This window comes from Mastomys coucha, unplaced genomic scaffold (assembly GCF_008632895.1).
Source record: "Mastomys coucha isolate ucsf_1 unplaced genomic scaffold, UCSF_Mcou_1 pScaffold5, whole genome shotgun sequence".
Taxonomy (NCBI): domain Eukaryota; kingdom Metazoa; phylum Chordata; class Mammalia; order Rodentia; family Muridae; genus Mastomys; species Mastomys coucha.
This window is the reverse complement of record NW_022196911.1, coordinates 103,403,962-103,429,756: the sequence shown is the minus strand read 5'-3', so window position 1 is coordinate 103,429,756 and position 25,795 is coordinate 103,403,962. Positions and strand designations below refer to the sequence as shown.

At 43.8% G+C, this 25,795-nt stretch overlaps 1 protein-coding gene across 2 annotated transcripts in view; it reads left to right on the top strand.

Annotated features, from left to right (window-relative positions):
• Positions 1-11,871, top strand: part of Pitpnc1 (phosphatidylinositol transfer protein cytoplasmic 1) — a 257,448-nt gene extending 245,577 nt beyond the window's left edge. Inside the window, exons 9-10 of one of the 2 annotated variants that reach the window (XM_031351331.1) lie at positions 5,258-5,376; positions 8,786-11,871. In XM_031351331.1, coding sequence (XP_031207191.1) covers positions 5,258-5,376; positions 8,786-8,791 — 125 coding nt within the window. In that variant the 3' untranslated portion in view covers positions 8,792-11,871. The remainder of the gene's footprint in view (positions 1-5,257; positions 5,377-8,785) is intronic. The other variant, XM_031351330.1, reaches the window with a different exon arrangement.
• Positions 11,872-25,795: the final 13,924 nt, after the last annotated feature.

The window sequence follows — 25,795 nt, the reverse complement described above, 5'->3', positions numbered from 1 at the left end:
TCTCTCTCTTTCTCTCTCTCTCTCTCTGTGTGTGTGTGTGTATGTGTGTGTAAGGATCCATCAGTCTCTTACCCACGATTATCTCCAGAGGTCATAAGACTGGTCACAGAAGCTGTAAGCTACCTTTGTTCGCTAATTCAGTACTATTTGGATTCGTATATGGTATGAAGCATATGTAGAGGTCAGAGGTCAACTCTCAGAAGTTCCTTCTCTCCTTTTACCACGTGGGTCCTGGGATTTGAATTCTGGTCACCAGACTTGGCTGAGAGCAGTTTTCTTGGTGAGCTATCTCATCTCAGATTCTGTTTATGTAACATAATCCTGGCATTATTTGAATGACGAATTCAATAAATAGTTAAACATTTTCTTCAGGGGCTAGAGAACTAGTTCAGCAATTAATAGTGATTGCTGCTCTTGCAGAGAACTGGAGTTTAGCTCCCAGCACTCATGTTAGTTCACAAACACTGCTGACATCTAAAGACCATTTCTGGTCTCCACAGGCACACACACAAACATGTACATACATGCATGCAGACACACAAACATCCATATAAATAAAAAGTATAAATAAAAAAAGAATACTAAAATGAAGCCAAATGTGGTAGCACACACCAAATAATGAAGATTCAAGAGGCAGAGGCAGAAGCAGGTAGATTTCTGGGAGTTTCAAGGCAGCCTAGCCTATAGATCGAGTTTCAGGACATCAAGAGAACTTCATAGAGATGCCTTGTCTCAACAAATAAAAAAAACAAAAAAAGTTACTAAAATGGGCCTGGGGCTGAGGCTTAGTTGGTGTAGGACCTGCCTAGCATGCATGAAGCATAGGGTTCAGTCAGTGCTGCATAAACAGTCCCCAGTGGTCAGAAGATGGAGGCAGGAGGACCAGGAGTTCAAGGTCACCCTCAGCTACCTACCAAGTTCAGGGCTGCCTTGTGCCAAATGAGACCATCTCAAAAATGTGTAAAATAGTAATGATGGTACATTGAGCATTGTGGTACACACCTATAATTCCAGTATTTAAGAGGCAGAGGCAGAAGACCAGGAGTTCAAGGCCAGCCTGGACTACAAGAGACCCTATCTAAAAACAACAGCAAGAAAGGTGATAAACGTTGAAGGGATAGAAGACCCATTTAATTGAAGACTATTTTTTTTTAAGATTTTATTTTTATTTATTTTATGTGTATGCATACACTGTAGCTGTACAGATGGCCATGTGTGTGGCTGCTGTTGATCTCAGGACCTCTGCCGGCCCCACTCGCTCCGGCCAGCTCACTTGGGCCCCACTGGCTCCAGTCCCGCTTGCTCCAGTGTAATTTACTGCAGCTGTCTTCAGAAGCACCAGATGTCCAATCTCAGTATGGGTGGTTGTGAGCCACCATGTGGTTGCTGGGATCCGAACTCAGGACTTTCAGAAGAGCAGTCAGTGCTCTTACCCGCTGAGCCATCTCTCCAGCCCAATTGAAGACTATTTTATACAAATGTCCTGGGACAAGGACATCTTTGTCAAGGTTAAGCCAGAGACAGAGGGAACTCCACTTAGCAGAGCCATTTTGTGCAGGAGAAGGCTTCCCCTAATCCCAGCACTGGGGAGGCAGAGACAGGAGAATTCTAGGGGCTCTCTGGCTAACCAGTCTAGTGAAATCAGTGAACTCCAGGTTCAGTGAGAAACCTTGCCTCAAAAAATAAGGTGGAGGGGCTGGAGTCAGCAGTTAAGAGCACTGACGGCTCTTCCAGAGGGCCCAGGTTCTATCTTCAGCATCCACAAGACAGCTCACAACCATCTACAGTCCTAGCACCATGGGATCCCACACCATCTTTGATCTCCAGGAGCACTGTGTGCAAGTGGTACACAGACATACATGCCGGCAAAACACCCACAGACACAAAAACTACAACAACAATAATAATAAAATACAGAGATAATAGGAGATACCAGACCCTGACCTCTGGCCTCTGCATATAGCTGCATATAGATATAGATATAGAGGTAGAGGTAGAGAGGTAAACAGAGAGGGAGAGAGGGGGAGAGGGAGAGAGAGAGAGAAACAGAGACAGAGAGAGAGAGATACAGATGATAGAGATAGAGATATATAAACATGCACACCCACACTGCACGAACACACACACACACACAAGCATAAAGAAAAATACATTATGGCCTTTCAAAATTGATTAGAAGTCATCACCTAAGGCTGTCTTGAATTTAGAATTTGTCTGGAAGCCAGCAAGATGGCTCAGTGGCAAAGGCCTCCAAGCCTGAGAGCCTGAATTCAGTACTCAGGACTCATAGTAGAAGGGAGACCAGACTCCCACAAGTTGTCCTCTGACCACACATGTGTGCTATGATGCATGTGTGTGAGCATGTGCGCGTGTGAATACAGAGACACACATACAAATAAGTATTTGAAAAAACTTTTAAAAAGTTTCAGTGATAACCTCAGAAAGCCTTTGTTTCTGGCAAGAGCTCTGAACCCAGGTTGCTAGAAATTACTCTGATCTTTGAAAAAAAATCAATCAGAAAGAGGATGAATTGTCTTCGGAAATTTATTCTGAGCATATGCAATTGAATGTTGATGTTCATATGGATTTTGAGGTAATACACATTGCAAAGACAATGCCTTTAACCAGATAACCCAAAGTGGATCTTTTCCACCTAATCAGTGTTTCCGTAAATTACTAAGGAAGACTGACATGTTCGTATGCATTTATGGTATGCTGAGGTAGTTCAAGATTTAGGGAGATTTTTCTTGGCTGGTAACATACCTAGCACATAGCTTCAGCAGCATCCACCACTTGGGAGGTGGAGATAAAAGAGATCAGGAGTTCAAGGTCCCCCTGTGATACACAGGGAGATTTGCTACATGAAACCCTGTTTCAAAGGGGAAGGGTGCTGGGGAGAGAGAGCAGAAATAGATGCTCTCAGTGTTTTTAAATACATACGAAACTTTCCTACCAATATTACACAGTCTTCTACCTCGTTTCGGTTTTGTCTTATGTTTTTGGTTCTGTCGTCAATCACATGGCCCCACCAGTCCCTTGACTTGTTTCCAAATCTCACTATGAGCAAGGCACCCAAATCATCTTTGCCGCCAAACCCTCTCTCCCACAAAACCAAAGTAGCTCTGAAAGTCCACACAGTCTGCCCCTCCTCCACACTAAGCTAATTGCAGATAAAGGATGATTTCTGTGGAGATTCATCAATCCCAATTAATTGGTTAATGACATGTACACAAAGAAATGTGTTTTCAATTCTGTGCTCAAACGGGACTGCTTCGTATTCGTTTCCAGGTGTGTTTGTGATTAAGAAATACTGATAACCAGTCATTGAAATTGTGGGGTTTGGTCTTGGGGAAATGTGTTATTATTGACTAATAAGTCCCTTCTGTCTTTGCCCTAAAGACTGCATTCCTCTATTGCTTGTCAATAACCTGTTTTCTTAAAAGAAGAGCATGCCCTTGCTTGACCGCCTGCAGCTTAGCCTCCTCCACACTTACATTGCTTGTGGACAGCATTTCTGATGAATGATTCCAGGGCTAAGAGGAGCACCATGACTTCAATAAAATAGCCCAGGCCTAGATTTTGAGCCACACTCCACCTCAGCCCCTGACCATACTGAATTAAAGCATGAGCTCTGGAGGGTCTGCCCTTTAGAAGCAAAGAGAACCTCACATGACACTCGATTGATAGATGTGTATATAATAGAACATCAGGGCACATGATCCAGAAAATGCTTAAGGAAAAGCTCCAGCCAGGAACACACGAGGCAGATAGATCCCCCACTAAGCTAATCAGTGATGGTGTAGACACTTTTTTTTTTCTTCATACTTTATTGGTTGGTGAGGGCATGAAGTGAAATTCTGCCACGACCTTGATAAAGGTTGCTGGACTGGGAGAGCAGCTGATAAAATACATGAGTAGAGCAAAAGAGTTGGGGATGGGGAGAAAGACAAGGGGAATGTTTAAGATGAGACCAATAAAATATCAATTTATGCATCTCACTTGCTGACAGAGGCAATTCCTTGGTTTTTTGTTTTTTTGTTTGTTTGTTTGTTTTGTTTTGTTTTGTTTTTCCGAGACAGGGTTTCTCTGTGTAGCCCTGGCTGTCCTGGAACTCACTCTGTAGACCAGGCAGGCTGGCCTCAAACTCAGAAATCCACCTGCCTCTGCCTCCCAAGTGCTGGGATTAAAGGCGTGTGCCACCACTGCCCGGCCTTGGTTTTCTTTTTGTTTGTTTGTTTTTACTCATTTGTTTTGTTTTTGAGACAAGGTCTCATACTGCTCAGGCTAGCCTTGAAGCCATAATCCTCCGGCCTCAGCCTCGCAGGTGCCAATATCGCAAGAATGAGACAGGACTTCTCAGCCTGATCACTGTTGGCATTTGGAATGAGATCTGATGTTTGTTGAGAATGAGGATCCCAGTCTATGGGAAGTTTTACAGCATCCCTCCCTCCCTCCCCATCCTTAGAGAGATGCCAACAGAACACCTTTCCACCACTGTCACAACCAGACACTGCCGCAGAACCATCTCCTGCCGAAAACCATTAAGGATTGAGAGCTCATTATCCTGAAACACTGAAAACTTGTAGATTCTAGCCAAACATGGTGTTGTGCACCATCGTATTTATAGATCAACGTGGGTGGCAGAGTGTCAGCCATCTCAAAGCTGTCAGACTACACTCAAAGACCCGCACTTTCTGGCCCTTTGTATGCCATGCAAAAAAAAAAAAAAAAAAAAAAAAAAAATGCATCTGGGTGAGAACTCTGCCCAACTCTCACACTCCCAGAGAATGCACTGGGTCTGCCCTCCACAGCCTGTCTCCTACCATAGCAATGAAAGTGCCCTTGGTGTTGTCCAATTCTCTAGCTTAAAGATGCCCTAGTATCTTTCTGGAAAGTTTTACCTGAAGGTAAGTATTAAGCCAAAACCACCTGGCTCCTCTGTCCCTGAGAGAGATCTTCTAAGGAAGCTTTAGGAGATCTCAGGCTACGCACAGCCCACTCGCTAACACTCTCACTTTCCAAGAATCACCCCTACACGGTTGATTTCCACTCTTCTTTGCCCTCACTCCCTTCTTTGGCTGGTTTATCTAACTTTATGATTTTTACCCCATAAAGTTAGTCAGTCACCTGCTTTTTAATTTTTAAAAAATAAAAAAAAAAAAACCTTCGCTGAACTACCTACCGTCTTTCCCTAAAGTGTCCCCCATTGAGATTTGTATTTAATAACGGAAGTTGCCCACATCTTGACTTTTTTCAGATATGACAATGGATGATGTTCGGGAATACGAGAAAAACATGCATGAACAAACCAACATAAAAGTTTGCAATCAGCACTCCTCCACTGTGGATGACATAGAGAGCCATGCACAGACCAGTGTATGTAGACTGTTAAAAGCGCGTTGCCCACCCTGTGGGAAACAGACACGGAAACCCATCTGTCAGCCCCTGAAAATGCGGGGTCCCCCGCCCTTCTGTGAAAACAGAACCTCTCTCAGAGACTGTGGGTAAAGGTGTCCCCGTCCCCCTGCCCAGTTTTTGAGTGGGCTGTGTCAGTAGTGGTCTGTGTCAGTCACCTGGGTCTTCCAGATCTTTCCATTCTTCAGTGGCTTTACTTCATGGCAAACCTAGTCATAAAAACCGGGCTCAGAGAGTGGAAACATTTGGGGGTACCTGTCGGATGATCTGCACTAATCACGAAGTAGCATAGGAGCAACAGTGGGTGTCAAACGTACAGTGGATCAAATTCGGAACTTTTCAAGGCATAGCCGACACTTGTATTCCATGGAAGGCCTTGCTCTTCAGCTGTCTTAGTCTCTGAAAGGATTTCTGGAACTCTTTTGGGCTATTTTACTGGATCAGTTCCTTTTGACTTACGCTAATTGCCAGAGTAAGCTACCATCCCTGCACATAAGCATGCCTAGTAGTGGAGGGGTGGTGAGCTGAGATTTAGGGGTGCTACATAGTAGATCTAGCCTGGGACTTAGCAAAGGCCTTAGAAAGCCCTGGGTTATTTGACAGCCTTGGGTTACTGAGAGCTGACTATATGGTATATGCCAGAATTTAAATACACAAAGAGGAGGTGTAGATAACTAAGGACTCATCACTGGATGGTTACATAGGTCTCTCTCTCAGGCAAATTTCTTATGTGTGATCTGTCTGGGAACAGGCTGAGTTCTTGTGTTTGCCAGGCCCAAGGATACTAATACTTATTTATGAGATACTTGAAAACTCAAGAATGCAGTTATTACATGGCTGCTACTTTTGGTTTTTTTGTTCTGTTTTGTTTTGTTTTGTTTTGTTTTTTTAAGAAGTGAGAATGTAGGGTCTAGAGTCAGCTCAGCAGTTCAGAGAACCGGCTACTCTTGCAGGGACCCAGTTTCAGTTCCCAGTGCCCATGGCTAGTGGCTTACAACTTCCTGGTCCAGGGTATCCAGTGCCCTCTTCTGTCCTAAGTAGACATTGCATGCATGCATATGTACACACACACACACACACACACACACAAATAAGTAAATGATAAATCCTTTTTAAAAAAAAGAAACGAGAGCATAATTACAGAACTTTGAGAGGTAGCTGTTGTGACAAAGGCTCTAGAATCAGAAGACTTTCTGGTAATGTTTTGGAAATGTTTAGTTAATTTTTTCCGAGCATGATTTGAACTGTGCCTTGCCAGGCTAGTGCATGCCATTGGCCACTGGATGCTTGTAACCGCCTGTGAGCCTGAGAGCGGGCTGGCTCCGCCTTCCCCCTGTCGCGCACGCGCTGATTGGGGTTTGCAGGAAACCTGTTGAAGCAGGAGTTGCTGGTGGTTTGCCCCCGTTTTGATCAGATACATACCTCCCCAACTCTCCTTTTTTTCCTATTCTAAAGATAGGAATGGTCTTTTAAGGAAACTGTTCCAGAACGTTCCTTGCTTTTGATTATCTTTTCTCCTAGGAATGTCAAACATAGTGCCATCACCTGCTCTGAAAGCTGCTCCCTACAAACACAGACCAGACCGAGAAAGCTACAGCGGAGGGAGGGACAGGGATGGCTAAAGGGCACCGAGCACGACTGTTTTCAGGGTCTAAGCCAGACATGGTGGCTGAGAGCTGAGGCAGGAGAATTATCTTGAGTTGGAGGCCAGCCTGAGCTATAATATGAGACCCTGTTTCGGTGGGGAGTTGGGGAGTGGGGGTTGGGGAGGGAAGCTTATAGCTTAAGGCCCTTGCATGTGTTCTTCCCATCGTTAGCATTAAACTGTGTAAAGAAAGATGATAACTCAGAATGCACCCCAACCTTTTCTCTGGCTGTCAGAAATCCACTGTCACCATGATTGAAGCATAATGGTTGTCTTATAATATTTCCCTCTTTCTTTGAGATTCCATGAGATCGTGGATCATGTGTTGTATTGTTGTTTGTTTGTTTGTGTTTTGCAATCGTACTTTTTTTTTTCCATAATGGAAAAAAAGATGGTTAAAGGTGCAAGACTGTGTGTACCACAAGTAAGATGTATGTGGATAGGCCAGCAAGATGGCCTAGCAGGGGAGGTCCTTCATCATACGAGTTTACAGACCTGAGTTTGATTACCAGGGCCCAGGTAATTGTGGAAAGAGCAAACTGGCTACACATGTACAGACACGCACCCTAAGATTTTAAAATATTTAAAATATTTTTTAAAAAATTATAAATTATAATTATAAATAGTAATAAAAGCCTTATACCGGAGCTGGGGATGTAGCACAGTTGGCAGAGTGCTGGGTATGTGCAGAACCCTAGGCTCCATGCCCAACACTATATAAACGGTGGCTGGTGTTGCAATCCCAGCACCAGGGAAGTAGAGGCAGGAAGATCAGAAATCCAAAGTTCTCCTCAGCTATGTAGTGAGTTAGAGGCCAGCCTGATCTACCCAAGAGCCTATCAAAGAGAAAGAAAAATAATTTTAGCACCTTCACAGGTGCTGAAATGAAATTTAAATTATCACCCTGAACATGGATAAGTTAAGTTGGAAGTAAGCAAAATTAACATCCATTAACATAATAAAGAAAAAACTGCCATTTGACAATTGAGAGGTTTCAAAGACAGGAAGAGACTCTGAGGGGTTTTTTGTTTGTTTGGTTTTGGTTTTTTTTTTTTTTTTTTTTTTTAAATCTAAATTCTGGGCTATGTCTTTTCTGCCCCCTGCTGAAAATATACAATATCACAACATTTTGGCAACTTGTTAACCAAGTAATTTTTCAAAATTGCTATCCCTTTATTAAAGATATATCCTAGTTCACTAAAATTCTCTGTCGAATTCCAAGTAAATGCTGCTTTAAAGAACCGAATCTCATTTATTCATTTTAAAGTGGTAAGTTAATAAGTATAGTTTTTCTTAGAATCATATAAATTTTACTTCATGCCAACATAATTGTAATTTTTTCAATCCCCCTTGTAAAAACTCTTTCCTTTCAGGAAATTTTTTAAATTTCATAGGGAAATGGTCACAGAATTAATTTAATGGGAAGTGGGGTTTTTTTGAGCCAGGTATGATGGCACATGCCTTTAATCCCTACACTTGGGAGTCAGAGGCAGGTAAGGTAGACCTGGGTTTTGCAGACCCAGAGCCTGGTCTCCAAAGCAAGTTACAGGACTCTTGGGACCACAGAGAACACACACACACACACACACCAAGGTTTGTGATGGGTAGGGGTCAGCTTCATGGTAGGGTCCCTAGATTTAGCAGTAAACCCATTTGCCCGTCTGAACAGTAACTATGATTCTCTCTGAACAGTAACTATTATTCTTTCTGCTTTTCCCTTTGAAGACATGACAATGGATGAAGTGCGAGAGTTCGAACGAGCCACTCAGGAAGCCACCAACAAGAAAATCGGCGTTTTCCCACCGGCCATTTCTATCTCCAGCATCGCCCTACTGCCTTCCTCGGTGCGCAGCGCCCCCTCCAGCGCCCCATCCACCCCTCTCTCCACAGATGCGCCAGAATTTCTGTCCATTCCCAAAGACCGGCCCAGGAAAAAATCTGCTCCAGAGACGCTCACACTTCCAGATCCAGAGAAAAAAGCCACCCTGAATTTACCTGGCGTTTATGCTCCTGAAAAGCCATGTCGGCCCAAATCAGAGTAACTCAGTGTGAATATCCCGTTGGGTCCTTTATTTTCATTTGTGGCTTTTTTTTTTTTTTTTTAAGAATACTCTGGACAAGGAAAAGACTGCCTCTTCACTCAGATGTGTTCTTGGATCTCAAACTGTGCATGTGGTTAAATAATCTCACAGATAGCAAGAACTACGTGTGCCACACACATCATAGTGAATGTGAAAAGTGTGATTTAGAAAAAAACAAAATGAAACAAAATAGGGGCTGAGAACAGAGCTCAGTGGTTCGAGCTGCTGCAGCTGCCATGGAACCCTGAGTTCCATCCCAGCCATGGTAAATTAGGCAGGAACATCAGAAGTTCAGGGTCAACCTCAGCTAGATACAGAGTTTGAGGCCAGCTTGGGTTATTTGAGACACTGTCTCAAGAACAAACAATCAAACAAAACCCACAGAACCTTCTCTAGCTTTAGATGTGGACCAGGGAGGAAGCCTTGTTTGGGGGGCCTTGATGAGTCTGATATGGACCTCAATTCACCTCAAAGGGTGAATGGATGAGAAAACTTTTTTTTTTTTTGGTAAGGCGTGGTAAAATAATGACGTCAATTTCCTCCTATCAAACCTGAAGTTCTCAACAACAAAAAGAAAAAAAAAATACTCTCAGGTGTCACATGCCTAATTGTTATCATGGGATTGCTGACCACCAATACTTGAATTCCAGTTGTTATCGATATTCCTATTTTGATTTAGTCTGACTCAGGATTTGGAGCCTGATTAACTTCTTAAATTTTTGAAAATTTTAATAACCAACTTCTTGAGGCTCCAAGTGCAATTAATGATAACATCTTTATACCTTTTCACAAAATTTAATAAAGCGCCCATCTGTTTTCGTCTCTTCACTTCCCCTTTCGTGCCCTGGTGGCTTCTCAAATCTTTTAAAACTTGCCTGGATGACTTATGACCACAACTAACATAATGTGGAATCCAGAAACAGAGAGCCCCAGGTGAGACAGACATCTTCTCTTCAGGTACCTACAAAGCTTGACCTGTGAGCTTCATCATTCATAACAATTCTCAGAAATTTTAACAAGCTAAGTAGAATTCATTGACAGTTTCCCACCTGAGGAAGTTCAGTGTAGACTAAGTGGCCTGGGCTTAACCACTGGCTGAACCACGCAGAAGAGAATCCATCCCTCCTGGTTTACTCTTAGTAACACCCAGATAACCCTGGAATGAGTTGCCCATCACCGGGCTTTAGAAAACACTATCATTCTCTTATTCCTTCCTTATAATCTAAATTTGGGGGGCCAGGGTGTAGCTCAACTGTAGAGTTCTTGTCTAACATGCAGGAGGCCCTGGGTTCAGTCCCCAGCCCTACAAAAAGGAAAGAATGTAGCTATTGGCTGTGTCCCAGGAATTCAGTAAATGCAGGCAAGCGTGAGGAGGCAAGGAGTGGAATCACAGGCTCCTATTTGTACAGAGGTGTGATCTTACTCTCATTGCTGAACAAAGGGGGCAGCTGGCAAGGTCGGTCGGTCATCAAAAGTGGCAGAAAGAGAAATCTGTCACCGTTGCACCTTACTGTCTTTAAACAAGGAAAGCAAGCAGATAGAGCAATGCCGAACAACAGGGAGCTGGGGCGCTCCAGAGCCCTAGCTATCCCTTCCTGACTCGTGACCTTCAACCTCAGGAAAGGAAATGGCCCCCAATACAGATTCCGAAGGAAGCTAAACAGACCAAGGAGTGTATTCTCCTTCCCTGACACCTCCCAGCCGGTGGACCCCGCCCACACCTTCTCTTCAGTGCTCCACGTTCTGCAACGTCTCCTGGGTCCACGCCCTCTCCCACCGCACAGGTGCTGGCCCCTCAAGACCAGCACCAAAGTATTTAGAGTGTCTAGATCATTTGTCTACGGGTGGACATTGCACCCCAGTACTCAAAGGAAAGCAATTACAAATAGTTTATCATAACAGCACATATTTTTCCTTAAAGTGACAGGGAACCCTTCTTTGCATGGTATGGAAGCATGAATCTTGCTTGTGGGAAAATCGAAATCTTTTCTCAAACCCTTTGAACTCCTCAGTGGTTCCCTCTCCATGCAGCTGTACTCAATGAGAATGTCTGGCTTTCAAAAGCAAAATTCCACTTTCAGAAGACGCGGAGTTCGCGTGTGTATCTGCTTACCATTCGCAAGCTGATGCGGGCTGGGGTGGGCTCCTCGGCTTTAGTGTAGTAGAAGTTGATTTTGCACAGGTGGCTAGCCCATCTGGCACCTAGTTTTTCCAGTAACACCACGCCACTCTTCCTTTCTATACCAGCTTCCATTGTCAAGGTCAACAATCTGGTTCACTTTCAAAAGCTACATTCTTATTCCCTTTCTGTGAGTTTTCTCTCCTTTGTAGTCAGCCTGGGACCTTTGACACCAACTACAGCGCTAACCTATGATAATGTGATTCTTAACCAACACATATGTGTTCAGTTTTTCTGTCTACCCGTGGTTTGCGAGTGTTGCAAATAGGGAAGGGGTGGGATTCTGGATATATGTCATTAGCCGCTTTGAATATTTAATCCAGTCACCCGACAAAGCATAAATGACTTCGATATTTTCTGAATCTTGATTTCCAAGTGTCGTTTCGCTTTGCCCTTCCGTGAATCTGCTATGGTGGGATCCAAGCCTTTGAGGAATGTGTATATAGAACATGAGTAATTCTTGTGAGGATGAAAACAAAACGGCTGCATGACGGAAATTTAGGAAGACAAAAAATAAATAAATAAATAAATAAATAAACAGCAGAAACTCGAATTGCTAAGCATGTTTGAGGGGGAAATAGAATCCTTAACTCAGTGCCTATGTCTGCCATGTGAAATCCTACAGCTTTGTTCACCAAAACTGTATCATACCTGTACATATACATACATGCATAAAAGGCAGTATAGCAAGTCATACACTGCCAGTTCTAAGTCTGGCGGCCAAACTGAAATAGTAACCCATAGGATAATACATGTGTTTATCCCTCTTCATCTCTGATGGCAGTGGATGCCGCTGAAAATGGCCATATGTGTCTTGACTCCAGGTGGCTTCCAAACAGGAACTCTCCTTGCAATCTAGCTGTGGAATGGCAGCATCTCTTTGTCTGCGCTTGCCTGAGTCAAGGTTTTGTGGTGTTCTTATTGTATAAAGTTTGTCTGAAACCACCCCCGCCCCCGAGGGTTTCCTTTTGTGCTGTAGTAAGAGAATGCAAAGGAAAAAAGAAACTGACATTTTTTTGTTGTTGTTGTCAGTTTGTTGGTGGACTTGCTTATAAACTCTGCTATCATGGCTTTGCATCTATGTGGGGACAGTTTTAACTTATTTACAGGTATATGGTGTGGAAATAAGCTCAATTGTGGATGTAATGAACACACACACACAGACAAATAAAAATTTAAAAGTAAAATACACAACCCCCAATAATACCCCTAAAACTAATCATGTGGTTTTTCTTTCGTGGCCCATAATGAACTTTAAACTAAGAGGCATCTTTATAAGAACTCTCTTCCAATAAAAATTTCAGGGCTAATGTGTTTATGGATATTTTCAAGTTTCTCTTCCTTTAGTATCTCTTCAATGCTCTGAGACAACAGGATTACAGGGCGCCAGCTGGCTTAGATTGATGGGAACTCTGTTTGAAAAGGGCCAGCACAGAATTGACTATCCTTTCTATCTATAAGCGGGATAATCCTATGGAGAGTGACTCTCTAAATAGTTTGCATACTTGTCTGGTCACCTGACTGGTGGGCTAGGTGACATTCTGCCATCTAAGCCATAGTTGTAAAAAAATAAAATTAAAACAAAAATCCTGGCCTGGTCTGTAAGTTGACATGAATAAATTATATTAAGCTCTCTCTCTATTCTTGGTGAGACCAAAGTGTCTGCGTTGACACCACGGGCAGACGCAAGACTGGGTTCTGTATTCTGTATTCCACCTTCAGAATGGTCTGTCTGAGTCTGATATCTTACTGCTCAAGATCCATAGGACTTCATGATGTAAGAGAGAGTGTGAATTTGTGGAGAACTTCACAGTCAATGCCCCTTAACTCCATTTTAACAAACACTTGGGATGAGCCTCCCCACTGCTTTTCACATGCCAGCTGTACCTGCAGAATTTCAAGTCTCCTGTTCGGTTCCCCAGTGCCCCTGAGAAGAGAAGAGGTTCTTTTGAGTTGACGTTCTACATCGTTGCCAGTATCATTTCAGCGTTTACATTTTTGAGCTGAGATCTTGATCGGCTAACTTAGTCAAAATACCACTGCCACCACTGAAGGACCAGGTATTGCAAGCAACGCAAGCGAAAGTAACCCTCACACATACAACCCTCTATGTCCTTTCATGGCTGTTCTGTCGTCGATGCCCACCCCCCCCTTATTTATTATTGTTAATAACTTACTTTTTCTTACATCCTGTTGTAAATAAAGTACAAAGCAATCTTCTTCCGAGTGTAGCTTCCTCTTTCTCAGCCAGTCTCAAGGGAACACTGGCCACTGTTAACGTCAGTGGGAGAGAAGACAGGACAAGGAAGGAAACGGCCCCAATGACCATACCCAGCAGGATGGCCTTGTATGTAAGAACGCCTCTCCTACTAATGGCCGTGTGATATCTCACATCCAAGACCCTTGGTAGGAAATTCCCAGTGACCTTAGTTTTCCAGCCTAAAATTATTGGAAAGAAAACATATAACCCGTAAGGCTGAATGCATAGACTGCTTTTTCCACCTAGCAGGTACTTAAGTATCCCCAGAGTTTGAGATCACATAGCCAACAGGAATCCTTGGGAGTGCCAACCAGATTCACTCCGAGGCAGGTTAAGTCTGGTGTGTGTATGTGTGTGTCCAGGACCATTGAGTTTGCCAAGCAAAATAGGTAAACACTGCTGAATTAGACAGCTCAGTTAGGCCTTTTTGTTCTTGTTTGTTTTGTTGAGTTAGGGTCTCTATTATGTAGTCCTGGCTGTCCTGTAACTCACTCTGTAGACCAGGCTGGCCTCAAACTCTTAGAGATCTACCTGCCTCTGCCTCCCAAGTGCTGGGATTAGAATAGAAGGGCCAGCCACTTCTCCAACTCATCTTTTTTTTTTTTTTTTTTTTTTTTTGAAGACAAAATCTTGGGGACTAGAGAGATGGCTCAGTGGTTAAGAGCACTGACTGCTCTTCTACATGGTGGCTCACAACCATCTGTAATGGGATCTGATGCCCTCTTCTGGTGTGTCTGAAGAGAGCTATAGTACACTCATAATAAATAAATAAATAAATCTTAAAAAAAAAAAAAAGACAAAGTCTCATGTATTTATCTCCTTGTACTTACAATACGGCTGAGGATGAGACGACCTTGAAATTCCAATCTTCTTGCCTCCACCTTCCAAGTTCTGGGGTTCAGGTGTGTACCAGCACACCCAGTTTATGCAGTGCTGGGAAATCCAGCCCAGGGTTTGCGACATACTAGACTAGAACTCTACCAACTGAATTACATCCCCAACCCTAGTTGGGTCACATTTTTGTTTTGTTTTGTTTTGTTTTGTCTTGTTTTGTTTTGTTTTTAAGATTTATTTAGGGGGCTAGAGAGATGGCTCAACAGGCAAGAGCATTGACTGCTCTTCCAAAGGTCAAATCCCAGCAACCACATGGTGGCTCACAACCACACGTAATGAAATCTGACACCCTCTTCTGGTGGTCCAAAGACAGCTACAGTGTACTCATTTATAATAATAAATAAATCTTTTTTAAAAAAGATTTTATTTATTTATTATATGTAAATACACTACAGGTGTCTTCAGATACTCCAGAAGAAGGTGTCAGATCTCATTACAGATAGTTGTGAGCCACCATGTGGTTTCTGGGATTTGAACACAGGACTGTCGGAAGAGCAGTCAGTGCTCTTAACCACTGAGCCATCCCTCCAGCCCCACAGCTGGCTCACATTTTAAGATTGTCCTGTCATGAGTTCTCTATCCCAGTCAGCCTCTGTTGTTTACAAGACGTCCCTTTGGGGTTGCTGAATATGGGAACAGAGATGCCCCAGTGTGTCCCTGGTTCATTAATCTCAGTGGCGCTTGAACAGAAACACAACTATCTTAGAGTTTTTTGCTGTGAATAGACACCATGACCAAAGCAAGTCTTTTTTTTTTTTTTTCTTTCAAGACAGGATTTCTCTGTGTGGCCCTGGCTATCCTGGAACTCACTGTGTAGACCAGGCTGCCTGCCTCTGCCTCCCAAGTGCTGGGATTAAAGGCGTGCGCCACCACTGCCCGGCCAAGACAAGTCTTATAAGGACAACATTTAATTGGGGCTGACTTACAAGTTCAGAGGTTCAGTACATTATCATCAAGGCTGGAACATGGCAGCATCCAGGCAGGCATGGTGTAGCCAGAGCTGAGAGTTCAACATCTTCATCTGAAGGCTGCTAGCAGAATATTGGCTTCCAGGCAGCTAGGATGAGCGTCTTAGCCCACACCCACAGTGACACCCCTACGCCAACAGTGCTACTCCCTGGGCTGAGCATATACAAACTATCAGAACAACTCTTAGTCTATTTTCCAGTGACTGCTTGGGCTGGCTGGCTGACACAGTGGGTCTGAATATTTGCCGCCGTGTCTAAGGACTGAAGTTTGATCACCTCTAGGACTTACATGTAGAAGAAGAAGGACAACTCTCAAAAGACACAGGTCCCATGGTGTGTGTGTGTGCGCACAGGCATGCACTTGAGTGCACGCACGTGCACACACACACATACGATAGAGAGAGAGAGAAAGAGATACAATTTGAAAAAAGAAAATAGAGTCAGTCTGACCTTTGAATGGAACAAGCACGGTGCTTTTTATACCGAAGTCCTATGAGTTGTGTAATATCAATTCAATTAAAACATGTTTCCTTTTGTAGCTCCAGCCCCACCATCACACCCCATCCAGCCTTTTAATTCTCTATTCAAAACACACAAACTTCCCACACCCTGCGGCTGGCTGGCTTCCGGCCCACATCCTTGGGTAGAGGCTGCCTCCTGGGGCCGAACTTTATGGGGTTGTTAAATATTTGCATACCTAATCCTCAGTGTATAGATTTTTGTGACTCCCCTGAGTTCCCAAGCAGCTTTTCATCAAAAGCGCCTTCCCACTGAGGCCAAACCTTAGCCTTCTGAACACCCACGGATTTCTCTAAGATCTCCTCAGCCACCATTACGGTCATTACATTCCCTGTGTTTCTGCCTCTGATTTCCAGTTGGAACCTGGTCTCAAGCTCAGGATACATTCTAGGTCTGAAATAGCCGTTCACGAAACTGCCAGTCAGCTGAGGCTTTGATAGCCTTACTAGGACAACCGGGGTGTTCACCTGCACTGGGGTATGTGGTGGGTCCAGCAAGCTCTTTTTTTAAGGTTACATATTGACTCTTTTTTTTTTTTTTTCCTCGAGACAGGGTTTCTCTGTATAGGTCTGGGAACTCACTCTGTAAACCAGGCTGGCCTCGAACTCAGAAATCCACCTGTCTCTGCCTCCCAAGTGCTGGGATTGCCTAACTTGTCTACACTTGTCTCTTCCATTGTGTGCAATTTAATAGACTACTTCATTCAAATTCAAAGATTTAGCTACTTTCTCTATCCTGGGCGAGTTGGCTTTTCTACTTTGTTGCCTGTTGCTATGATAAACAAGATCTTAAGAGTTTCTACTGCTACAGTGAAACACCATGGCCAGAAAGCAAGATGTGGAGGAAAGGGTTTATCTGGCTTACACTTCCACAGCACTGTTCATCATTGAAGGGAGTCATGGCTGGAACCTGGAAGCAGGAGCCGATGCAGAGGCCATGGAGGAGTGCTACTGACTTACTTTGCATGGTTTGCTCAACCTGCTTTCTTATAGAGCCCAGGACCACCAGGAGAGGGAGGGCATCACTCACAGTCCCCCATCAATCACTAACTAAGAAAATGACTTACAGCCGGATCTTATGGAAGCATTTTCTTGATTGAGGTTCCTACTTCTCCAATGACTCCAGTTTGTATCAAGTTGACATAAAACTATCCAGAACACTGACCAAAAGCAACTTGGGAGGACAGGGTTTCTTTCAGCAAACATATCACAGTTCATCACTGAGGGAAACTGCGGAGGACCAGCCTGGGCTTGGGGAGGAGTTCCTGAGGAAGGGGTGTTTAGGAACAGGGAAAGAACAATTCAAAGTTAATCATGGGTACAAGCTGACAGCTCTGTGTTCAGCTTGAGCTGACTTTCCAGACAACAGTGTAGATAGTTCTTGCAGACCAAAGCCCAGTCTTTTAATTACATATCAGCTCATTCATTACCCCCAGTTCCATTGTGTGCAATTTAATTTTGCAATTTTGATTATCCCACAAATCAACATTTTATGACCTTAGCCTCTTGATTCTTAGAAAGAGACAGCAGGTACATTTTCTTTTACATAGCAAATGAATCCAGAGATCTGTCTGTCATTATAAGCACCAACAATAAGTTTAGCTGGGTGGGATCCCATCCTGAGATTACTATCTGCATCATGCCTAAATGTGCTAGCTCTGCTCCGGGGCAGGAACTTTCTGCATAGCAGGACTTGGCAGGAAGTCAAGGCAGGAACCTGGAAGAAGGAATTAAGCAGAGACCAAGAACAACTAGAAATTGGGTTGCTCTCCCTGGCTTGTTCTCTCTCCCTCTCTCTCTCCATCTCTCTCTCCCATTCTCTCTCCCTCTCCCTCTCCCTCTCCCTCTCCCTCTCTCTTTCTCTCTCTCTCTCTCCCTTCTCTCACACTCACACACACAAACTTTGTTTTATTTATATCTATGTGTGGGGACATTTATGTGTGAATGCAGCACCTTTGGAGTTCAAAGCACCTTTATTAGCTGCCAGAAATGGGTGCTGCAAACTGAATTCAGGTCCTTTAGGAAAGCAGCAAGTGCTCTTAACTGCTGAGCCATCTCTCCAGCCCCTCAGCTGAGTTTCTTATACAGCTTGACCCTTCTGCCCAGGGATGGCACTACCTAGAGTTGGATAAGCAATTCCTACATCAATTAGCAAGCAAGAAAATGCCCCACAGACTTACCCACAGGTAAATCTGGAAAAGGCCATTGAAATCCCTCTTCCCAGATATGTTGAAGTTTGTGGTCAAGCTGGTAAACTAATGATGGTTAGGAATAGGTCAGAAATTTGCCTGAATGTTCTTCTTCTGTTCCCAGCATGTGAGCCAAGAAAAGAAAGGAAGAAAGAAAGAGAGACAGAAAGAAAGAAGAAAGAAAGAAAGAAAGAAAGAAAAACAGAAAGAAGAAAAGAAAAGAAAGGAAAGAAGGCCGGGCGGTGGTGGCACAGGCCTTTAACCCCAGCACTTGGGAGGCAGAGGCAGGCGGATTTCTGAGTTCGAGGCCAGCCCGGTCTACAGAATGAGTTCCAGGACAGCCAGGGCTACACAGAGAAACCCTGTCTCGAAAAACCAAAAAAAAAAAAGAAAAGAAAAGAAAGAAGGAACGATAAAGAGACCTAGAAATGTAGCTCCGTGAATAAGCGTGCTTGGCTAGCATGTAGGAAACCTTAGCTGAGATGCCTACTACCACATAAATCAGGTGTCGTGGTACACCCTTGCAATCCTAGCAGTGTAGCAGTGGGGAGGTGGAGGCACAAGGATTATGTCTTAGTCAGTGTTCTATTGCTGTGAAGAGACACCGTGACCATGGCAACTCTTGTAAAGGAAAACATTTAACTGGGGCTTGCTTACAGTTTCAGAAGTTTAGTCCATTTTCATTGTGACTGGGATCATGGAGACATGCAGGCAGACAGTGTTGGAGAAGTAGCTGAGAGCTCTATATCCAGTTGGGCAGACAGGAGAGAAAGGAGAGAGAGAGAGAGAGAGAGAGAGAGAGAGAGAGAACACTACCTGGTTTCCTGGGCTTTTGAAACCTCAAAGCTCACCCCCAGTGATACACCTCCTCCAACAAGTCCACACCTCTTAATCCTTTCAAATATGCCACTCCTTATGAGCCTACGGGGACTATTTTCATTCAAACCACCGAAGACTAGAAGATTAACCATGGGGGATGGAGAGTTGGCTCAAGGGTAAAAAGCACTTGTTGCTCTTACAGAGGACCTGGTTTGATTCTCAGTACATACATTAAGGCTAACAACCATCTGTAACACCAGTCACGGAGGATCTAATGCCCAATATCTCACCTCCAAGAGTACTGCATGTATGTAATTTACAGACATAAACGCAGACAAAACAACCATTACACATGAAATTTTTTTAAAAAATCAATCTTGGTTACATGGTCAATTTGAAGCCTAAAAATAAAATATTGGTAACTTCCAGAGTTGCACTGACTAGCCTGAATGATAAGCACTTGAGATTTAAGGGGTAATCTATAAAAACCAGTTATGGAGTCAAAAGATGGTTCAGCAGAGAAAGGGACTTCCACTGAGTCTGACAATCTGAGTTCAGACTCTAGGACCCACGTAACTGAAGGAAAGAACTGATTTCTGCAAGTTGCTCTCTGTCCTATATACTGATAGAGTGATGAGTGTGCAACACACACACACAAAGACACACACATACACACACACAAAGTAGAAGAAACCTTTTCTTTCTCCTCTCCCCAAGACAGGGTTTTTCTTCTCTGTGTAGCCCCACCCCTTCCTGAAACTTGTTCGGTAGACCAGACTGATCTCAAACTCAAGAGGTCCCCCTCCCTCTGCCCCCCGGGGTGCTGAGATTAAAGGTGTGTGCTACCACCTACCACCCCCTGGCTGATACTTTTTTTTTTTTCTAAATATCAATCATGTACCAACTAAGGCAGATGCAGAAGACTTGGATTTTTTTTTTCTTCTCCTCTTACCCAGCTAAAGTCCTTTGCCTTCAAATGTCCAGTCAGTGGCCACTAATTTGCTCACACATCTTTCTCTGCAGCTGGGGCACCTCCACCCTTCAGTGTTCCTGGTGTAATCCACTTGAGCTTCATACTTTGAAGCCAGTTTGATAAATCCCTTTGTTACTGAAGGATCCTGAAGGACCACTCTTGCTAGGAAGTTAAATCCCCAAGCTGCCTATAGCTAAGGATAACCCTGAACTCCCGATCCCCTGCCTCCACCTCCCCATGGCCAGGACTTCACCACCATGCTTGCTTTTACGCAGTGCTAGGAATCAAGCACAGGGCTTGGTGTATGCTAGGCAAGGATGCAACAACAGAGTCACTTCCTCAGGCCTCCAGTCTTTCTTCGCTCAGAAAACATGATGGGAGTTATAACTTCCTGAACCCACCTTCCCAACTGCCCCACCCCCAACACCAGAGCTTCTCCTAACAGTTCTGGATTATTGAGCTTGTCCTCATTTTTGCCTGTGGACTGCTGCTCTTGGCCTGATCCTCAGATTTTCTCACTGGGTCTTGTCTTTTTTGTTGGCCGACTTGCCGATATCTTCATCCTTCTTGTTGCCTTTGGACAGCATTGCCACACTCAGAGAATGGAGTTTTAGCCACTGTCTCTGAAGGGGGGTTTGAGGGCAGACAACTCTGGGTGATTTTAAAATCTTATCCCAAAATAAGTTTCACACTCCCTGGGGATGGTCTCCGTGAGATGCTGGCAGCTGACTACACACAGGCGACCCTTGAGAGTCAAGTTGTGCCTCGCATAAGCAGTCCTGTTCTGAGAGCTTCCAAAGATAGCTCACAGCTCCAGGGCACAGAATGCAGATAAAGTCACTCGTGGGGCCGCAAGGGTTCTTTGCCCTTTCTCTGAGCAGCCCTTGGAAACTTGGCAAGATTTCCTTTGATTTGAATTTTCCCACTGTCTTGTTGAAGTTATTCTATTCCTTTGCATTCTGAGATAATTGATAATTGTTATATAATCTTGAGGCGATGACAAATCATTGTTAGATAGTTTAGGATTTAATTTTTTTTTTTTTAGTGTGTGTGTATGCGCGATCATGCACATTCACACACGTGCACATCCACGGGCATGCATACACCTGTATGCATTTGGGTGCCAAAAGAAGAGATGAAGCTGCAGGTGGCTGTAAGCTACACAGTCAGCACTGGTCACTCAAGTCCTCTGCATCAGCATCAATTGCACTTAATTGCTGAGCCATCTCTCCAGCCCCAATTTTTTAAAATTAATTTTTAAGGAAAATATTAATGTGTATGAACATTTGCCTGCATGCATTTCTGTGCACCACATGATAGCTAGGCACTCATAAAGGTCAGAAGAAGATGTTGGGTCCCCTGGAACTTGAACTATAGATGATTGTGAGCTACTACTAGGTGCTAGGATCCAAACAAATGTTCTTGGGAGCTGGAGAGATGGCTCAGCAGCTAAGAGCACTGGTTGCTCTTCCAAAGGACCTGGGTTCAATTTCCAGCACCCACATAATGGCTCACAACTGTCTGTAACTCCATTCCAGAGGATCTGACACCCTCTTCTGGCTTCCACAGATACCAGGTGCACATGTGGTCGTACGTGTCAAACATACATATAAGCAAAACACCCATACACATAAAATTCAAATAAATAAATCTTAAAAAAAAATTGATAGCTGGGTGGTGGTGCACATCTTTTATTCCAGCACTTGGAAGGCAGATGCAGGCAGATCTCCATGAGTTCAGAACAGCCTGGTCTACAGAGTGAATTCTAGGAGAGCCAGAACTACACAAAGAAACCCTGTCTCAAAAAGCAAACAAGTGCTCTTACACACTGAATCATCTCTCAGCTTCTCTGTAGTTAGTTGAGAATGAAGCTATGACCCTTGGGTCGAGCACTAGCCCAGCATGGACGAGGCCCTGGATTCAGTCACCACACCCCTCTAGAAGAGAACTCGTTCTTCTGGGGAGCATCTTAACTTCTAAATATGAGCGCATTTCTGTTAAGCCTGGAGGCTTGTGAGTAGTTTTATAAACACATTCGTGTTTGAATGGCATGCTTACCAATTTTCTTTCTTTTCTTTTTTGTTTGTTTGTTTAAGACAAACTTGCCATTCTTCTGCCTCAGCCTCCTAAGTAGCTGGTGTCATATGTTGGGCCACCAGCCCTGGCTTATATCTTCTATTCATTTATTTGTTTTAGATAAAGAGACGGCTCAGCAGTTAAGAACACAGACTGCTCTTACAGAAGACCTAAAACACCCTCTCCTGACCTCTAAGGCACCTGAGATCACATTCACATCCCCAAACACACATGCACATACCCCCCCACACATTCACATCCCCAAACACACATGCAAATCCCCATAGATACATATATATACCTCATACACATGCACATACCCACACATACATGCACATCCCACACACACATGTACACCCCTACACACACATGCACATCCCCAAACACACATGCACATCCCAAAACACACATGCACATTCCCACAGATACATATATATACCCCACACAAATGCACATGCCCACATATACATGCACATCCCACACACACATGTAAATCCACACACACACAAGCACATCCCCACAGATACATATATATACCCACACACATGCAATACCCCCATACATATATGCACATACCCCTATATGTACACACACCTTCACATATGTACATATACACATACCCCCATATGCACACACCCCTTCACTTATGTACATATACACATACACACACATATACACTTAATTAAAAAATAATTCAAGCCAGGCAGTGGTAGCACACACCTTTAATCCCAGCACTAGGGAGGCAGAGACAGGGGGATTTCTGAGTTCAAGACCAGCCTGATCTACAAAGTGAGTTCCAGGACAGCCAAGGCTACACAGAGAAACCCTGTCTCGAAAAACCCCAAGTAAATCTTAAAACATTTTCAGAGTCAGGCAGTGGTGGCTCCTGCCTTTAGTCCTACCACTTAGGAGACAGAAGCAGGAGGATCTCTGTCTATAGCCAGTGATGCCAACCTGGTCTACAGAGCAAGTTCTAGGACAACCAAGACTATACAGAGAGAACCTGTCTCTAAAAACAAAACAAAACAACAATAACAACAACAACAAAAATTCTCAGAAATCAAACTACCAGCCAAGAGTGGAGGGTCATGTCTTTAATTCCTATGCTCAGGAGGCAGAGGTAGGAGGATCTCTGTGAGTTCCAGCATTCCCTGGTCTACACAGTGAATTCCAGGGCAGCCAAGCTGTTACATAGAGAAACCCTGTGTTTAAAAAAAAAAAAAGCAGCCCTGGTGGTGGTGGTGGCGGCGGCGGCGGCGGCGGCGGCGGCGGCGGCGGCGGCGGCGGCGGCGGCGGCGGCGCACGCCTTTAATCCCAGCACATGGGAGGCAGAGGCAGTCGGATTTCTGAGTTCGAGGCCTGCCTGGTCTACAGAGTGAGTTCCAGGACAGCCACATAGAGGCTACATAGAGAAACCCTGTCTCAAAAAACAAAATCAAAAACAAAAACAAAAACGGGCCGGCCAGTGGTGGTACATGCCTTTAATCCCAGCACTTGGGAGGCAGGGGCAGGTAGGTTTCTGAGTTGGAGGCCAGCCTGGTCTACAGAGTGAGTTCCAAGACAGCCAGGACTACACAAAGAAACCCTGTCTTGAAAACAAAAACAAAAACAAAAACAAAACAACAACAACAAAAAAGCAAAGCAAAACAAAACAAAAAAACGGGCTGGTGAGATGGCTCAGTGGGTAAGAACACTGACTGCTGTTCAGAAGGTCCTGAGTTCAAATACAAGCAACCACATGGTGGCTCACAACCATCTGCAATGATATCTGATGTCCTCTTCTGAAGACAGCTACAGTATACTTATATATAATAACAAATAAATCTTTGGGCCAGAGTGAGTGGGGGGGGCAACCGGAGCGAGCAGAGGTCCTAAAAGTCAATTCCCAAGAACCAGATGAAGGCTCACAACTATCTATCTGTACAGCTACAGTGTGTACACATATAAATAAAAGAAATAAATACATCTTAAAAAACAAAACAAAACAAAAAAAACAAAACAAAAACAAACAAGCAAAAAACCTCAAACCCGGAAAACAAAGGAAGCAGGTTTTGGGTGGTTGAAAATGTGGGTAAGCCTGGTGGTGGTGGCGCATGCCTTACAATCCCAGCTCTTGGGAGGCAGAGGCAGGCGGATTTCTGAGTTCGAGGCCATTCTGGTCTAAAGAAAATGTTGGGGTTTCAAAACAGATTCCAAACTAGACTAATCAAATGAGTAGAAGATTGGGGTAGTTTTGTTGTTGTTTTGTTGAAACAGGATTTGTTTGTTTGTTTTTGTTTTTTGTTTGTTTGGGTATTTTTGTTTTTCAAGACAGGGTTTCTCTGTATAGCCCTGGCTGTCCTGGAACTCACTCTGTAGACCAGGCTGGCCTCAAACTCAGAAATCTGCCTGCCTCTGTCTTCCAAATGCTGGAATTAAAGGCATGCGCCACCACTACTAAGGAATGTAGGGGGCTGAAGGGATGGCTTGGCAGTAAGAGCACTTGCTGCTCTTTCAGAGGACACAGATTCAGTTCCCAGTACCCACACTGTGACTCACAGCTATCTTTAACTCTCCTTTCAGGAGAATCAGAAACATACAGGCAAACACTTATACATATAACATAATACATATTTGCCAGGCAGTGGAGGCACAGGCCTCTAGTCCCAGCACTCAGCAGATAGAGGCAGAAAAATCTCTGAGTTTGAGACTAGCCTGGTCTACAGAGTGAGCTCTAGGACAGCCAGGACTACACAGAGAAACCGTTTTGAAAAACAAAACAATAAATAAAATCTCAAATATATCTATACATATTTTTAAAGAATAAGGAGTGAAAAAGAGTAAGAACCTTATGTACACGGGGTAAGATCCACAAAATCTGTTTCATTTTCATGTATACCGCCTGTGTAAAGAATTCTTTTATTCTATAAAGAGATTTAAATGAGGTGCTTAGATCATTAAAAAAAAAACAAAAAACAAAACCTAACTAATTTCTGATTATCTGTAGGTCAATAGCTCTGTATTCAGATTCCCTAAGCAACATGACCTGCTGTTGTGTGAATATAAAAATGTCAAGCTTCTCTCTTTTTCTGATGTGCTAAATCTAATTTACATTGGAAGATAAGACCCCCTCTGGACTGGAGGGAGGGCAGAAAGAGATGATTAATACTTGGCGGTTTAACGCTGGGTTACCAATTTGTGAAGCAAGGCCGAAGTCTCAGCAGAAATTCTTCAGTGGTCCTTTTCTATGTAAAAGCCTTTAATCCCAACACTGGGAGAGGCAGAGGCAGGTGTTCTCTGTGAGTTCCAGGTCAGCAACATCTACTTCGTGAGTTCCAGCCCAGCCTGAAAAAAAAAAAAAATCAAACCAAATGTCCCAGAGTCATGATAAATATCTGAAAATGAACTTTTACTGTGTTTTATTTATTGTGTGTGCACACCCACACGCCACAGCACACGTGTGGCGGTCTGCCATGTGGGTGGGACTCAGCTTGTCAGTCTTGGTGGCAAGTGACTTTACCCACTGGGCCCTCGCACACTCTAAACCAATTGTTTTAAGTGGTTTGAGTGAGATTCTCTTCCTCCTTGCCTCAAAAAAAAGAAAAAAAAAAGAAAGAAAAGGAAAAAAAAAGGATACTTCAAAGGAGGAAAGAGGGTTCAGAAGGTGGGACTCCTGTGTCTCCCTAGGGGGCAGCCCAGCAGCCTTTCTTTCCAGAGGAACCGCTGGAGCCATAGAGGGTCCCTCAGGGAAAATAAAGATGAAGATAGCTTCAGTTTTTTTTGTTTTGTTTTGTTTTGT